The sequence below is a fragment of the Chiloscyllium plagiosum genome, unplaced genomic scaffold (assembly GCF_037043375.1).
Source record: "Chiloscyllium plagiosum isolate Xiang-an unplaced genomic scaffold, Cpla_swu_hap1 HiC_scaffold_17, whole genome shotgun sequence".
NCBI classification, from domain to species: domain Eukaryota; kingdom Metazoa; phylum Chordata; class Chondrichthyes; order Orectolobiformes; family Hemiscylliidae; genus Chiloscyllium; species Chiloscyllium plagiosum.
In genome coordinates this window covers 46,563,133-46,581,083 of record NW_028270155.1, presented here as the reverse complement: position 1 = coordinate 46,581,083, position 17,951 = coordinate 46,563,133, and the positions used below count along the sequence as shown (strand labels likewise).

At 40.7% G+C, this 17,951-nt stretch overlaps 1 protein-coding gene across 5 annotated transcripts in view; it reads right to left on the bottom strand.

Annotated features, from left to right (window-relative positions):
* Positions 1-509: 509 nt before the first annotated feature.
* The window catches only part of nod2 (nucleotide-binding oligomerization domain containing 2), a 79,899-nt gene continuing 62,457 nt past the window's right edge, over positions 510-17,951 (bottom strand). For 2 of the 5 annotated variants that reach the window (XM_043706962.2, XM_043706961.2), the window contains exons 10-12: positions 9,616-9,699; positions 7,224-7,307; positions 510-4,853 (exon numbers count right to left, since the gene is read on the bottom strand). In XM_043706962.2, coding sequence (XP_043562897.2) covers positions 4,781-4,853; positions 7,224-7,307; positions 9,616-9,699 — 241 coding nt within the window. In that variant the 3' untranslated portion in view covers positions 510-4,780. Of the gene's footprint in view, positions 4,854-7,223; positions 7,308-9,615; positions 9,700-16,191; positions 16,259-16,803; positions 16,953-17,951 lie in introns of those variants that run through there. The other 3 variants (XR_006314121.2, XM_043706964.2, XM_087995897.1) reach the window with 3 other exon arrangements.

The window sequence follows — 17,951 nt, the reverse complement described above, 5'->3', positions numbered from 1 at the left end:
AGACACTGGGGAGACAGGAAATCAGTTACACTTAGCCACTGACTTGCTGTTGTAGCCACAATATTTAGTTGGCTGACTTGGTTTAGTGCCTGATCATTAGTAAACCCCAGGATGTTGATCGATTCAATGATGGCAAATACATTGAATGTCAAAGGATGATGGAGATGATCATTGTCAGGCATTTGTGTGGTGTGAACCTTACTTGGTGTCATCTCAAGTCTGCCTGTTGTCCAGGTCTTCCCACAGATGGACATTTTCTACGTTAGTATCTGAGCATTTGCAAATGGTGTTGAACATTATGCAACCATCAGAATATGCTACTAGACTGACAGTAACTGAAACTAAATATATCTCCAGAAATAGTGCTCCCAAAAACAGCATAATTACATTTGTTCCAAATGTTAGAGACAGAAATAGTTCCTTCCATCAAAGCCTTAATATATCTTTTCGTTCTTCAGAATGAAGCGTCATGAAGGAGTAAAAATAAATCCTGTATCAGGCCTAGTATACTGACTTTTCTTTTCAATTTAATGAAACATAACTATCATTACAGAACATCATTGATTTCAATGTTCACATAGATTGACCTTTTTTTCAACCTAGATTGATCACAGTCTAGCTGTTGATTTGGAAGGTTACAGGGTCAAGCCTCTTTGCGGATAACCTCTCAACTTTGGTTTATTTTTAATCCTTTTCAATGGATCTATATCTAGTGGAACCATACACGAACTCCAAGTAGATCCTAATCAAGGTTCAATATAAGCTTACCACCACTTCTCTAGTTTTCCATTTTCTCCTTCCTACAACTCCAATTGTTAGTTTTCCTGTTTCAGAATTTTATTAAGACAATTTATTAAGACAACTTCTAATGATTTGTTTACTTCTATTCTCAGAATCCTTTGTTTATGGAACCTATTGGATGCTGCATATTAATGAAGCAAAATATGCAGTTAATAAGTAGTTTAGCAACCAATAATTTACCCTTAATTGGTAACTCAGTGCTGCATTAAGCAAGAAACTCATCTCAATGCCTGGCAGATGCCATCGAGAAAGGTCTCATCAGACTTCCCACACAATTCTGCCAGAACTCTTGGCATAGCTCACATCGGTCAAGCCTCTTTAAGATTTTGCCCATACAGTTTAAAGAGGTGAGGATGCCTAATGCCAAAAGGAAGATCAGGAATATGCAATTTTTAAAAATCCTTAGTTCTTTAGGTGTTAGGTTTAACCTAAGGCCATGGTTGATCATCTGATGACTTGTAGTAATGAGATTTGGATGTAGCTTGGAGTTTTCAATGAATGGATTTTTCTCTAATTTGTTTTTATGAATATTCTCATCTAAGAAGATGAAAGAAAAAGGGAAAGAGAGAAAGCTTTCAAGTTCCATGGTTACAAATTTATTATTTTTCCCTTTCTGCCCAAAAGTGATTGTCTGAAATATAGTTCATTTGTGTCTTCCCATGTCTTTCTTCATTGTTTCTTTCAAGTTGGACAATCTTTGGTGACTTACACTCCAATATGTGAAGCTTTCAGAGATGTAAATCAAATAAAAGATACTAGATCTGAGTATTTGGTTTCAGTAATTCTGATGACATGTTAATATCAGTTTAGATACGATCTTGTTAATTGATGCTTTCATGAGCTAGTTCAATTTGTGCTTAGGTGTACACTCTGGCCACCTTAAAGTATTTTCCCTTTTTAAAACTATTTTAATCCACAAAAGGTCCCTGTTATTTAAAAGGAATAAGCAATAAATACTGACCTATTAATGTGCCCACATTTCACACCCTTTTGATTATACTCATCTATTCTATTCTTATTATCCAATCATAGCCTATAAATAGCCACCACTGTCCATTCTGTTGTCGCCTAGGAAATCAGCTACATCCTGCCTCACTTCCTATTTCTATTACAATCTAATGCTGCTACTACACAGCGTACAAACATTACAACTTCCACATGTATACGAATGATGCCCAACACTACCTTGTTACCAACTCTCCTCTCCCTTTTAAATTGTCAGAATTCTTGTCGAATCTCTAACCCATGAGCAGGAATTTCTTCCAACTAAATATTGCGAAGACCGAAGTCACTATCTTTGTTCCCTAGTTACTAACTTCATCTCTGTCCTTGGCAATGCTTTGAGTCTGAATCAGACCTTTTGCAATGTTGGTGTCATATTGACCTTGAGATGGGTTTCAACTTCATATCCTATATATTCATAAGTCCACTTATTTATATTGTATCACTTAAACACCTCTCAACTTTGACCAACCTCAACTATTAAAACTATCTATTGTACCTTTCGATTTGATATTTAATACAGCGGAAGAGCTAGGAAGCTTGTTACAGCAGGAAACATGCAACAGTCAATCTATCAGTCAAATAGTACAGGACATTGGTTAGGCCACTGTTGGAATATTGTGTGCAATTCTGGTCTCCTTCCTATCGGAAAGATGTTGTGAAACTTGAAAGGGTTCAGAAAAGATTTACAAGGATGTTGCCAGGGTTGGAGGATTTGAGCTACAGGGAGAGGCTGAACAGGCTGGGGCTGTTTTCCCTGGAGCGACAGAGGCTGAGGGGTGACCTTATAGAGGTTTACAAAATTATGAGGGGCATGGATAGTATGAATAGACAAAGTCTTTTCCCTGGGGTCAGGGAGTCCAGAACTAGAGGGCATAGGTTTAGGGTGAGAGGGGAAAGATATAAAAGAGACCTACGGGGTAACGTTTTCACGCAGAGTGTGGTACGTGTATGGAATGAGCTGCCAGAGGATGTGGTGGAGGCTGGTACAATTGCAAAATTTAAGAGGCATTTGGATGGGTATATGAATAGGAAGGGTTTGGAGGGATATGGGTCGGGTGCTGGCAGGTGGGACTAGATTGGGTTGGGATACCTGGTCGGCATGGACAGGTTGGACCAAAGGGTCTGTTTCCATGCTGTACGTCTCTATGACTATGACTCTATATCACTCTACAGCAGTGATTTTCAATGAGTATGCCACAACAAGTTGAGAAGTGTGCCACGAGATTGGAATCACAGAAGCAGTGCTGCTTTGCCTGAGCATTGAGGCTGCTTCCATGATTCTGATCTCCTCCGGAGTCTCAATGTCTGTTATCAAAGGCAATATCTGCTGACACCACATGCCAGTCAATCACTGTGCACGCGCGAGCCTCCAGAGCTGCGGATATGTAAACTTCCACAGCCACGCATGTGATATGAAGAAAGTGGGTGTGCTGTGAAATTGTTTGTCTCATTCAAGTGTGCCTTGATATTGAAAAGGTCAGGACCCACTATGCTCTATGGCACCATGCTACATCAAAGTCAGAGCTGAAATGTGCGCCAGCAGCTTAAGCAATAACACACCGCATGTGCTTCAAAGAAATGGAGATGTGATTGAAATGTATGAGATCTCCACCAGCTCTGTTCCCTTTAAATATATGCCACCTTAGAATGTCAGAGCAGATATGTGATCTTAACGTTAGTCCATCAACAATACATCTACCCATTCTACAACAAATTCCATACCACTAAGTTAACATATACCTGGAAACTAGACAGTTTTATCACGATTTCATTCATCCACCACCTTTATCTGACTGCATTTTATCTCATGCTGAGGTCTGTTGTGAATGCTACATATTTGGTGGGTGGTTTCTCCTTTGATAGCACCGCATAGAATGTGACTTTATGAATTGATTAATCATTCAGTACAAATTAATTTGTAAGTAATGAAAGGTACTTTTATAACAATGGTTACTTTGATCAGACACTTGATATTCCATGTTGTAATTCAAAATACCTCAGCAGATTTCTTCATTCTAGCAATCGTCTTCCTGTGCCTATGAATAAGTTTTGATACTCATGTAGTCAGCTCTTTGTGTGGGTAATGAATCACATAATTTCATCCTGCTAGAAGTATAAGAAATTTCTAAACAGTGGCAATTTCTAGGTGTACATCTGTATGAAGTAGCAGGAATATGTTAAATTTGCAGGAATTATTCTATCATATCAAACAATAGAAACAACGGACGTTAAAATAAAATAGACTAAATGCTTTCAGTGCTTCATTCTTGATCCTGAATCAGTAGACCATTCATTTAAGAGGTTTGAGCACACAATTCAGGCAGAAATCTTAAGTGCAATACTGAGGAAGTGCTACACTGCCTTTCAGATAAGGCATTAACCTGAATCCTTGTCTGGCTGATTAAAGAGGATACAAAATGTCCAACTGTATTATTTACTAAACAGCTGGCATTTTCTCAGTGTTCGAGCCAACACTTATCCCACATGACTAAAATATGATCTCATTGCTATGTTTAAATTAATTGTAGTGTTTACCTAAATTATAATAGCAATTACAATTTAAAAATACTTTGTTCACATTGAACACTGACATATCCACAATACCAGAATAAATGTAAAAGCCTTACTTAGTTGTTGAAGCATACAGGACTCAGATACTGAAGATGGTCAGGATTATAATGGGAGACAGGAAAAATAAAAGGAGGGCAATGCTGTAATTAGAATCCAGAGTGCTGTTCATATAAACATCAGATACCATTCCAGTTGAGAACAGAAATAAAAAAAGACATGGATAGATTACAAAATGATAGATTACATAAAAATTATTTTTAAAAAAGAAACATTTGAAAATACAACTCTAGCCAATACAGATTCCTTTCCACTTTAAATATGTTGCACAAGGCAGAGCAGGGTAGGATTTTTTTTTGTGTGAGGGAAGTATCAAAAGGTCACAAGTTTCCTTTTCAGTTTTTGATCAAAATATTAATCTTCTTTCCACTCTGGTCATTTCTTCGATTTCCTCTGCAGTGACAAGATTTCCCCCTAACCTGAATAAAAAAAAAATTTTCTTAAGCGATTCAATTTTGTCTCAGAATTAATTTGTTGTAAGAGACTCCTGTTGCCTGTAAATAGGACATAACACATTACAGAGTTTGATATGGCTTCTTAAATATCCTGCTCTCTTAGCCCCAATTTTTTTTAAAAAAATTATTTATGGAGTGTAGATGTTGCTGGCTGTTGCCCTTCACTATTGCTCTTGAGAAGATCATGGTGAGCTGCCTTCTCTAACCACTGAAGTCCATTTGGTGAGTGCCATTAGAGTTTGAGTTCCAGGACTTTGACCCATTGACATTAAAGAAACAATATATTTCTAAGTCAGGATGGTAAGTGGCCTGGGGAATTTGCAGGTGGCAGTGTTCCTATGTATCTGTTGTTTAATAGATGTTGGTGGTCCTGGGTTTGTAAGGTGCTTTCTAAGGACACTTGATGAATTTATGCAGTGCATCCTGTAGGTGGTGCATACTGCTGCTACTGAGTATTGGTGGTGGAGGAAGTGAATGTTTGTGGATGTGATCAAGTGAGGTACAGTCCCAGATGATGTCAAGCTTCTTCAGTGTTGTTGGAGCTGCACTCACCCAAGTAAATGGGGAGAGTTCAATCAAAGTGACTTGTCGATGATGGACATGTTTTGAAGAGTCATGGTGGCTCAGTGGTTTGCACTGTTATTGGGACTTGGCTTCAATTCCAGGTTTGGGTGATCGTGTGGAGTTTGCATATTCTCCCTGTGTCTGTGTGGGTTTCCTCTAGGTGCTCCAGTTTCTTCCCTCAGTCCAAAGATGTGCAGGATAGGTGGTTTGACCATGGTAAATTGTCCCATAATATCTAGCATTGCACAGCCTAGGTGGATTAGCCATGATAAATGTAAGGTTACAGGGATAGGGTGGGGCACTGGGTCTGGGTGGAATGTTGTTTGGAGGAGCAGTGCAGATTCAATGGGTCTAATGGCCTCCTTCCGCACTCTAGAGACTCTATGACTTGCTATTGTAGCTAGTGTATTTATACAATCGATCCAGTTTAATTTCTGGCCAATGATAATCCCCAGGAAGTTGATAATAGTGTATTCAGCAGATAATACCATTGAACATCAAGGGAGTGATGGTTAGGTTCTCTCCTGTTGGAGATGGTCATTCTGTGACACAGATGTTACTTGCTATATTACAGCCCAAACCTAGATATTGTCCAGCTCTTTCTACATTTGGGCATGCACTGCTTCAATATCTAAGGAGTCTTGTTACGTGTGTAATCATCAGTGAATATTTCAATTTCTGGAAAAAAACTGTGGATGCTGGAAATCTGAATCAAAAACAGGAATTGCTGGAGAAATTCAGCAGATCTGGTAGCATCTATGGGGAGAAAGCAGAGTTAACATTTTGGGTACAGGGCTGTTCTGAAGAAGGGTCACTGGACCCAAAATGTTAATTCTGCTTTCTCTTCACAGATGCTGCCAGATCTTCAGAATTTCTCCAGCAATTTCTTTTTGCTTTGTTTTAGATTCCTATTTCTGGCTTGATAATGGAAAGATGGTCTTTCTTTTGAAAGACATGCTTAGATATCCTTCCAAATACATCTGCAAACTTGTCATACTCTGTAAAATAGCATTATTTTTTATCAGCATCTGGAAAACCTATGTCAGCTTTGGAAAAATAGAAATGAGGCCAATCCTGTCTGTGAACAGGAAAACACAACACTGTTGATCAAAATTTTCCAATGAATTAAATTTTAAACCTTTACAACTGACTGATAAGGGAGTCCTAAATGGTCAAATGCATGAAACATGACCACTATCACTTTTAAAAAATGTTTTTCATGGCTTCTATGCTGTGGTGAACTAGGATACTTTATTAAGATATTTAAAACCAAGTTCCCAAAGTATAATCAACCCTGCAATTTAAAATGAGCTGCTGTTATGGAGGTTTTCTAGGAGTTGGGAAAGCTGACAGTGAAAGGGAGAGGGAACAGCTAGCTTCATTTGATAAGTATTTTTCCTGACACTTCCTGGATATCAGCTGAAACAGGTATGCTCCCTCCCTCCCTTCCAAACCTCAGCCTACCTCATCTCCTCAAAATTATCTTCAATCTCATGGCTTACTATTGACACTGCTGACTAGTTATGGTCTGTAATCTGTATAGTCTGAAGAAGCTTCTTATTGCATCATTTGGCAAAAGAGACATGATGTACTGAATGACCGCCTTCTGTGCTGTCCAATTCCACACAATTCTATAAAGATAGAACAGACTCAAGGGGTGATCTATAGTCCACTTCTGTCCCTATAGTATGAGTGAAGTGGTTTCTCAATGAATGAAGTTGCAAAGCCCTTAACGTATTTGACTTGACCATTTTTTAACTCATTACTTACCATACAGACTCAATAGTAACATTGTGTTTGAGAGTATTGACAAAAAACTCCATTCCTTTTCTGCTGATCCTATTATTAGACAATCTGCAGGCAGTGAGAAACAGAAAATCATGGTATGGATATTCTATTTGTGTAGAAGTGAAGATACTCAAGTAAAAGCAAAATACTGTGGATGCTGGCTATCTGAATTAAAAACAAAGTGCTGGGGAAACTCAGCAGGTCACACAACATCGGTAGAGAGAGAAGCAGTGTAAATGTTTCAAGTCTGACAGGATTCTTCTTCAGAAATCTGAGTTCTGAGGAATCAGGGTGGAGGGTTGAAAGGCTAAGGGGTGCAGTTGCAAGCGAGGAAAGGTCAGTGCCTTGGGGAGGTGGCGTGTTGGGGGTAAGAAGGATGTTGGGTGTTAGGATCTGGAGAGGGTAAGTGTAAATGGATATTTTCAGAGGGTTCCAGGTAGTGGGGAATTGCTCAGTGCAATCTTCAATTTCCTGAGCAATTCCTTTGGAACCTGCTGCAGAAGGGATTGTACAGGGTCTCCATGTGTAACTTCCATATTTGCTTAGGAAGTGATCATCAATGCATGCAAAAATCTGGATGCATATACTTAGAGTCATAGAGATATACAGCACGGAAACAGACCCTTTGGTCCATGCCGACCAGACATCCCAACCCAATCTAGTCCCACTTGCCAGCACCAGGCCCATATCCCTCCAAACCCTTCCTATTCATAACCCATCCAGATGCCTTTTAAATGTTGCAATTGTACTAGCCTCCATCACTTCCTCTGGCAGTTCATTCCATAAACGTACCACCCTCTCAGTGAAAAAGTTGCCCCTTAGGTGTCTTTTATATCTTTCCCCTCTCACCTTAAACCTATGCCCTCTAGTTCTGGACTCCCCCACCCTAAGGAAAAGACTGTCTATATATTCTATCGATGCCCCTCATGATTTTATAAACCTCTATAAGGTCACCCCTCAGCCTCCGACGCTCCGGGGAAACAGCCCTAGCCTATTCAACCTCTCCCTATAGCTCAAATCCTCCAACCCTGGCAAGATCCATTGTAGATCCTATCTGAACCCTTTGAAGTTTCACAACATTTTTCCAATAGGAAGGAGACCAGAATTGCACACAATTTTCCAACAGTGGCCTAACCAATGTCCTGTACAGCCACAATATGACCTCCCAACTCCTGGACTCAATACTCTGACCAATAAAGGAAAGCTTACGAAGTGCCTTCTCCACTATCCTATCTACCTGCGACTCCACTTTCAAGGAGCTATGAATCTGCACTCCAAGGTCTCTTTGTTCAGCAACACTCCTTCAGACCTTATCATTAAGCGTATAAGTCCTGCGAAGATTTGCTTTCCCAAAATGCAATAACTCTGAAACTGAACAGATCTCTTTCACCATGGTTCATTCCTTTCATAGACCTATTCAGCCTATGTTCACTACTTCTGCAAGTAGCTTACTTCATCTTCCAATTATTTTTGTCATCAAATCAAGTGCAATTCTCTGAACTCTCAAGGTGGTGAATCTATGTGTTGGAAGACTGTGGGGGCCAAGTCTTTGAGTGTCTTTAAGACAGAGATAGATAGGTTCTTGATTAATAAGGGATCAAATGTTATGGGGAGAAGGCAGGAGAACAGGGTTGAGAAACATATCAGCCGTGATCAAATGGCACAGCAAATCACAACATTTCAATTCCCCCTCCACTCTGCCGAGGACATGCAGGTCCTGGGCCTCCTCCACCGCCGCTCCCTCACCACCCGATGCCTGGAGGAAGAACGCCTCATCTTCTGCCTCGGAACACTTCAATCCCAGGGCATCAATGTGGACTTCACCAGTTTCCTCATTTCCCCTCCCCCGACCTTACCCCAGTTCCAACCTTCCAGCTCAGCACAATCCTCATGACCTGTCCTACCTGCCAATCTCCCTTCCCACCTATCCGCTCCACCCTCCTCTCTGACCTATCACCTCCATCCCCACCCCCATCAACCTATTGTACTCTTTGCTACCTTCTCCCCAGCATCATACCCATGTTGATTGAGAATAGTCCTTTTAAAACAATTAAATTAAAATGAATAATCAAATAATTCCCTGAATGAGGAAGAAAATGCATCATTTGATTTTCTTAATATTACCCAGGTCAGGAAAAATAATTTTGCTCATGATTTTGAACAGACTTAAAATTCCTGACAAATTACAGCACAAATAAAATGTTGCAGGGCTGTGACAGAGATCAGGAAGGTAGAATTTAATCAAATAGTTCTTTCAAAGATCTGGAAGTTTCTTTCAAAGTAATGATTTTCTGAATGGCCTGCTTCTGTGCAGTAAGAATGTTTGTACACAATTCGAGTTATTGTGTACATTTATTGACATATCACCACATACTTAAGAACCTTCAAGCTTGTGTTGTTTTGGAGTCCTTCTGCAAAGTGAAGCATATCCTCATCAACTAAACAGTTCTCCTGAAGACTGCAAAAAAAGTTAAAAAGTGGAAGTTAGACTGGACTTCTACTTTCAAATGAAAGTTCATTTTAAATATACTGGCCTGCATTAAGGACTCAAAGTGTGGCGCTGGAAAAGCACAGCAGGTCAGGCAGCATCCAAGGAGCAGGACTATTTGATGTGAGATCATTTTGGTGGAAAAATCACTTGTCAGCTTTAAAATCAGAACAGGCTAACCAACTGATCTACTCACCAGGGTCTGGTTTTAAATATTTTATGTAATGCTCATTTGGCCAAATAGATTCTGAGAGTTTTTTGATCAACATATCAAAGACATCTATAAATCACGCTTTTTTGCTATTGTGCTTATTGTTCAGTTCTAATGACTCTGTAGATTATGGCAATGCTCACTTTACTTTGCCTTGACAATCTTGTACCATGGTCCAACCAATTCCAGCTGGTTCTTTGCATATTCTGTTCCCAAAGCCACCTCTTTGCAACCTTCACCATGCTCGGCCCACTCACCTCATTTCTAGTGCTTGCTAGCACCTCTCTCTCTCTCTCTCTCTCTCTCCACTCACTTTCACCTTCAGATCTCCCTGCTTCCTCAAGCTGTACTGTCCCCACTGAGACTTCAGGAAGAGGGCTGAAGTCAGTGATGAGAGAATGATAAGTATTCTCTGATTTGTATAGCTCTCAGTTTGATTGGGCACTAGGTACTTTGTGATCCCTGTCATCAAGTTGTGTTAAAATTAGATCAGGTACTAATCATACCACAGCTGGAATACTGTAAGCAAAGGGTTTTAGTCCCTTTATCTAAGCAAAGATATACTAATTTTGGAGGCAATTCAGAGATGGTTCACTAAGTTGTTTCCAGCTATGGAAGGATTATCCAATGATGAAACGTTGAGTAGTTTGGCTTGTGCTCTTTGGAGTTTAGAAGAATCAGGATAATTGGGATAAGACAGGAAAATCGAGTTGAGTATTATCAGATTCACCATAATCCCATTAAATGGCACAGCAGTTTGGATGGGCCAAATTGCAACTTCTGCTCCCACGTGTTATAGTCTTCTGGAGAAAGTAAAATCAGCCATGCAGCCTAATCTCGGTTGTCAAGAAATTGCTAGAATCCATAAGTAAAAAAAGGCATGACTGGATGTCTTGGAAATTTTCTGCAGCTCAGGGAGAGCCAACAGGGATTTATAAAGGATTCACAATCAGCTGATTGGGCCATGTTCAAACAGTCTGCAGGTACCTTGGACGGGTCTGCCACCACCATCACAGACTTTATCAGCAAGTGTGTGGAGGACTACATACCGAGGAAGTCAATTCAGGTGTTCCCCGAATGGAAACTCTGAATGAATCAGGACATACAGAACCTGCTAAAAACCAGGCATCAGGCCTTCAGATCAGGAGACCCACTCAAATATAAAGAATCCAAGTATGACATTCGCAGAGCCATTAAGACAGCCAAGGACCAATACCAATTCAAGTAGAGAACCAGACAGACACCCGGCGACTATGGCAAGAACTGAATGACATCACAGGTTCTAAAAGGAGACAGTGCAAGATAACAGATGACACATCCCTGACAGATCATCTCAACGCCTTCTATGCTCGCTTTGAGCAGATTTTGGCAGAGAGGTAACATCTATTCCAACAAGTCCTGATCAATGTATCCCAACAGTCACTGCATCAGAGTTCAGGTCAGTTTTCCTTCATGTGAATCCAAGGAAAGTGATGGGACCAGACGGAATACCAGGCCGTGTACTCAGAGCATGCATAGATCAACTGGCAGAGGTCTTCTCGGACATCTTCCACCTCTCCCTTCAGTAGGCCACTGTCCATGCCTGTTTCAAGTGGGCCAGCATCATCCCTGTGACTCAGAAGGCTCATGCAGCATGTCTCAATGATTACCGCCCAGTGGCCCTAATTTCAGTGGTCATGAAGTGCTTTGAAAGGCTGGTCATGACATTAATCAACTCCAGCCTCCACACTACTCTTGACCCACTCCAATTTGCCTATCAGACCAACAGATCCACGTCAGATGCCATATCACTTGCCCCTCACTCCTCCCTAAAACATACTGTCACCAAGAACAGCTACATAAGAATCCTACTCATTGACTACAGTTCAGCCTTCAACACTATTATCCCCTCGAGACTGATTACTAAACTTAGTGATCTCAGACTAAGCCCCACTCTCTGCAACTGGATCCTCAATTTCCTGATCCACAGGCCACAATCAGTGAAGACTGGGGATGATATTTCATCCTCACTAACACTCAACACTGGAGCCCCCCCCGGGGTGCGTACTCAGCCCCCTACTGTACTCGCTGTATACCCATGACTGCGTCGCCAAATACCAGACTAATGCCATTTACAAGTTCGCTGATGACAGCACCATAGTCGGTCGAATCTCAGATGGTGACGAAACAGACTACAGATGGGAGGTGGAAGACCTGGAAAAATGGTGCACTAAGAACAACCTAGTTTTCAATGCCAGCAAAACCAAGGAACTCATTATTGACTTTTGGCGGGATGTTACTCATGCCCCCCCTACGCATTAACAGCACAAAGCTGGAATGAGTGGAGAGTGTCAATCTCCTGGGAGTGGTCATCCACAACAAGCTTTCTTGGACTCTTCATGTGGATGCACTGGTTACAAAGGCCCAACAACGTGTCTTCTTCCTCTGGCAGCTGGGGAAATTTGGCATGACGGCGAATATCCTTGCCAACTTTTACAGGTGCGCCATCGAGAGCATTCTGTCTGGATGTATCACTACCTGGTTTGGCAACTGCACTATTCAAAATCGGAAACGGTTACACAGAGTGGTGAACTTGGCCCAGACAATCACAAAGGCCAACCTCCCATCTATAGAATCCATCTACCAGGCCCACTGTCAAGGAGAGGCCGCCAGCATTCTCAAAGATCCATCCCACCCTGGCAATGTTTTTCTACAACCTCTACTATCGGGGAGAAGGTACAGAAGCCTGAACACACACACCAGCCAGTATTGAAACAGTTTCTACCCTACTGTTGTTGGAATACTGAATGGACTCACAAACTCTTAACATTCGCCTGTACCTGTGTTTTTGTTTTTGCCGCTGTTTACCTATTATTTACTTATCTATGCTACTTAACTCTGTCATCTGCCAATATTGCTTGCAAGACAAAGCTTTTCACTGTGCCTTGGTACACGTGACAATAAATTCAATTCAAATTCAAATTCAAGAGTAGGTCATACCTGACAACTCCTATAATGTTTTGAAAAGGCGACTATGCCCATGGATGTTTTTGGTTTGGACTTCCAGAAAATATTTGAAAACTTCACAAAACATGTTAATCTATATCCATGGAATCATGGGAAATTATTGACTTGGTTAGGAAATTAGTTAAGGAAGAGGAGTCAGAGACGAGGGAAATGGACAGGTATTCCAATCGCCAAGATTGATGGTGATTGGTAGTGACCCTCAAGGATCTTTGTTGGAGTCTCAAATGCTATAATTAATGACTTAGGATTCAAAGCAAAGTTTCCAATTTTGACAATGACAGAAAGATGGCAGAACTGTAATGGAAACAAAAAGATACAAAAATATATGAACAGCTTGTCTTCTCTTAGTATTCGCTGACAAATGGAATAAAATTTAGTTAATGTGGGATCAACCAAAATGGACCTAAAAAGAATAGAACAGAGTATTTTCTGAAAGATGTAAAGTAAAAATACTGGTAGTCCAAAGTCATTTGTGGTAAATATAAAAACAGCAAAATATTGAGATCAGTGCAGAAAATGAATGCAAAGGCTAATAGAATGCTGGCATTTACATCTGGGGGATTCAAATACAAGAATTTGGAAGCTTTGCTTCAATCAATACAAAGTCTGAGTGAGAGCACACAAAGTACTTCCAGCAGTTCTAGGCTCCACACTTTAGGAATGAGCAATTGGCTTTGGAGAGAATACAACATTGATTGATCAGAATGTTACCTGGGTTGCAAAAGTTAAATTATGAGGTAGAATTACAGAAACTAGGTGTGTATCCCCTGGAACTTAGAAATTAAGGGCTAATTTTACCAAATATGTTTTTGATATTAAGAACAACAGATTGGGCAAATGAAGTTAAATGGTAGATAGAGATAAACTATGTTCATTAGATGGGAGCCTGGGATTGTGGGGCATATGTTACAAATTGGATTCAGAACTTTCAAGAGTAATATTGGGGAATAACTCTGAACACAAATGAAAGTTGATATGAGATTAATCATTAAATTCAGATCTGAGGTTGACAGATTTTTGTTACCTTAAATATTCAGTGATATTGACGAAATACATATATATGGAATTAATTCACAGATTAGCAACAATTGCACCGATTGCATAAGAGGGTCAAGGAGCTGACTAGCCTATACCTATTTCTGTGTGTTACACCTGACCTCAAATGAGAAATAAGTTGACCAAAGCCAGCAGGAGTTGGAACAAACAAGGGTAGGGCTTATACAATTAATAGTAGGGCTTGAGTAGTGTTGTAGATCAGAGGGATGCAAATGCATAACTCTTTGAAGTTTGCGTCACATATAGAGGCAGTGGTTAAAAAGGCTTTTGGCATGCTTGCCTCTATTGTTCAACACATTGAATATAGAAATTGGGAAGTCATGTTGAGGTTGTACAGGACATTAGTGAGGCCCCTTTTGGAATACTGTGTCCAGTTCTGGTCACTCAATTATAGGAAGGATATTATTAAGCTGGAGTGGATTCAGAAGAGATTTACCAAGATGTTGCCGGGTATGGAAAGTTTGAGTTATAAAGAAAGGCTGGATAGGCTAGGACTTTTTCACTGGAGCATAGGAAGTTGAGAAGCAATCTGAAAAGTTTATAAAGTAATGACAGGTATAGATAGAGTTAATATTAGTTGTCTTTTCCCTAGGATGGGGGATTTCAAGATTAGGATGCACATTTTTAAGACGAGAGGAGAGAGATTTTAAAAAAGACATGAGTGGCAGGTGTTTTTAGATTAGATTAGATTAGATTACTTACAGTGTGGAAACAGGCCCTTCGGCCCAACAAGTCCACACCGACCCACCAATTCCCATACATTTACCCCTTTACCTAACACTACGGGCAATTTAGTATGGCCAATTCACCTGACCTGCACATCTTTGAACTGTGGGAGGAAACCGGAGCACCCGGAGGAAACCCACGCAGACACGGGGAGAATGTGCAAACTCCACACAGTCAGTCGCCTGAGTCGGGAATTGAACCCGGGTCTCTGGCGCTGTGAGGCAGCAGTGCTAACCACTGTGCCTCACTGTGCCACACAGAAGGTGGTTAGCATGTGGAATGAACTTCCTGAGGAAGTGGTAGATGTAGGTATAATTACAATGTTTAAAAGACATTTGGATAACTTATGAATAGGACAGGTTTAGAGGGATATGGGCCAGGAGCAGGCAGGTGGGACTAGTTTATGTTAGGATTATGTTCAGCATGGACTGGTTGGACTGACAGGTCTGTTTCCATGCTCTCTGACACTGACTCTATGAGTCTCCTGCTCACAGACTGATTACTTTTCTCCTGAAGAGCTATCAGCAGCTGGTGTGCAATCACTAAAAGATCTTTATGCAATATTCCAAGTGAGTTTGGACTCCATGATATTTTCATTCTGAACTATCTTAATTTATTTGTACATCAAAGCAGACACACTGGCTGGTTTTCAAAAACAATAGATACCCATTTAAAACATGACTGGTAGTACCCATAAGGGACCCAAGCAATCACACCCAGGAGTGACATAATGAAAGCCAGATGATGAGATGTTTCATTGAGCAAACATGTTAAAGACCTGCTTCAGGAGCCTGGACAGATAGAAAGGTATCTTTTGATGCACACCATCCAAGGTCTCCAGAATGCTGGAGTGCTGTACTTTACACAACATCACCAAGCATTGTGATTTGGATTAGCTGAACAAAGAAACTCACAGACTCTCTTCAGACAATTCTGAGGGAAAAGTACAGTCAGTGCGTCAACAGCAGCACTTGTTGCTGTGTAGCATACCTCATAATTATCAAGCTCATTTAGAGTCAGCAAGGACAATTGCATGTGTAATCTATTTCTATCACCTTCCCATGCTGTTAACACAAAACAGACATCCAAACAACCAAAATTTCCTTTCACAATCCTCCACATTGATCAATGTTAATTCAGGTCTTCCAATTCATCATTATACAACTCAAAGGCTGCTAGTTAACTCAGCATCCAACTTGACTCCCGACCAACAGCAATGTGTGAGAGACACATTGAAATGACCTAGCAAGCCATTCAGTTGTACCAAGCCACTAGGATGTTTAAATAAAGGAAGTAAATGAATGGACCACCTCGCATTGATCTAGGCAGTGGAAACAACAACTACAAACCCAGCCTTGTTGACCTGGAAAAGTCCTCCTTACTAACATCCGGGGGCTTGGGCCAAAATTAGGAGAGCTATCTCATAGCTGAGTCAAACAACAACATGACATAGACATACTCACAGGATTATATCTTACAATAGCTCAGACGCCACTGTCACCGGTCCTAGATGTGTCCTGTCCCACAGAGCTGTCAAACATAGCACAGTCATAAAAAGGTTCTCCAGGAGTTGTCAATATTGACTATAAAACCCATAAAGATTCATGGCATCAAGTCAAACTTTGGCAAAGAAATCTCTCGCTGATTACCACCTCCTGCCTCCCCACCTTGAAAGAAGAATCAGTGCTCCTCAACACTGAGCACTACTTAGAGGAAATGCCAAGAGCAGCAAGTCACAGAATAGACTCTGGGTGGGAAACTTCAATATCCATTACCAAGAATGGCGATTGACCAATCTGACTGAGTCCTATGGGCGTAGCTGATAGACTGAATCTGTGTCAGGTTGTGGTAGGATTTTCTGGAACTCATCCTCATCTACTTGCTCTACCATCACAGATGCATCCATACATGACAATATCGGTAGGAGTGGTCACTGCACGGTCATTGTGAAAGTGACATTGGCACAAAGCAGAGGGCAGATTGGTAAGCAGTGAGCAAGAGCTGTTTATTCTCCACTTCAAATCTGAATTAACAAAAGGGAAACATTCAAACTCTTTTAAAGAAAAGAAACTTACTTCATTTTCTACGTTGATTAAGTTTAGGGTTAAAGTATTTTTAGGAAAAGTATGGCAGGAAAGCTCAGTCTCATGTGTAGCTCAGTCCCAAGTTCAGATTGCAGTATGTGGGATGTCTTGGATGCTCCCGGCAGCCTGGGTGACCACATCTGCAGGAAGTATTGTACCGTTGTAGAGTCATACAGCATGGAAACAGACCGTTCAGTACAACTCTTCCATGCCAACCAAGTTTCACAAACTAAACCCGTCCCACTTTACCTGCATTTGGCCCATATCCCTCTAAACCTTTCCTAATCATGTACCTTTCCAAATGTCTTTTAGATGTTCCACCAGTGCCTTCATTTACCACTTAGTGGAGGAAGGGCAACAGTTGTAGGAAATCCAATGGTGAGGGACATAGATTTTTCTGTGGCCACAGACATGAGTCCAGGATGGAATGTTTCCTCCCTGGGGCCAGGGTCAGGGATGTCAAAATATGGTCGAAAGAATTCTGAAGGAGAATGGCAAACATTCAGACATCATGGCTCACATATATACTCATGACATAGACAGAAAGGGGATGATGTCCTGAAATAGAAAGATGGCAGAACTGTAATGGAAACAAAAAGATACAAAAATATATGAACAGCTTGTCTTCTCTTAGTTTTCGCTGACAAATGGAATAAAATTTAGTTAATGTGGGATCAACCAAAATGGACCTAAAAAGAATAGAACAGAGTATTTTCTGAAAGATGTAAAGTAAAAATACTGGCAGTCCAAAGTCATTTGTGGTAAATATAAAAACAGCAAAATATTGAGATCAGTGCAGAAAATGAATGCAAAGGCTAATAGAATGCTGGCATTTACATCTGGGGGATTCAAATACAAGAATTTGGAAGCTTTGCTTCAATCAATACAAAGTCTGAGTGAGAGCACACCAAGTACTTCCAGCAGTTCTAGGCTCCACACTTTAGGAATGAGCAATTGGCTTTGGAGAGAATACAACATTGATTGATCAGAATGTTACCTGGGTTGCAAAAGTTAAATTATGAGGTAGAATTACAGAAACTGAACAGAGATGGTTAGTGGTGAGCTTAAACTGAGGGACACCACGTCTTAGGTGAGAGGTAAGGTTAAGAGCATGGGACCTACAAGGGAATCTCAGCTGG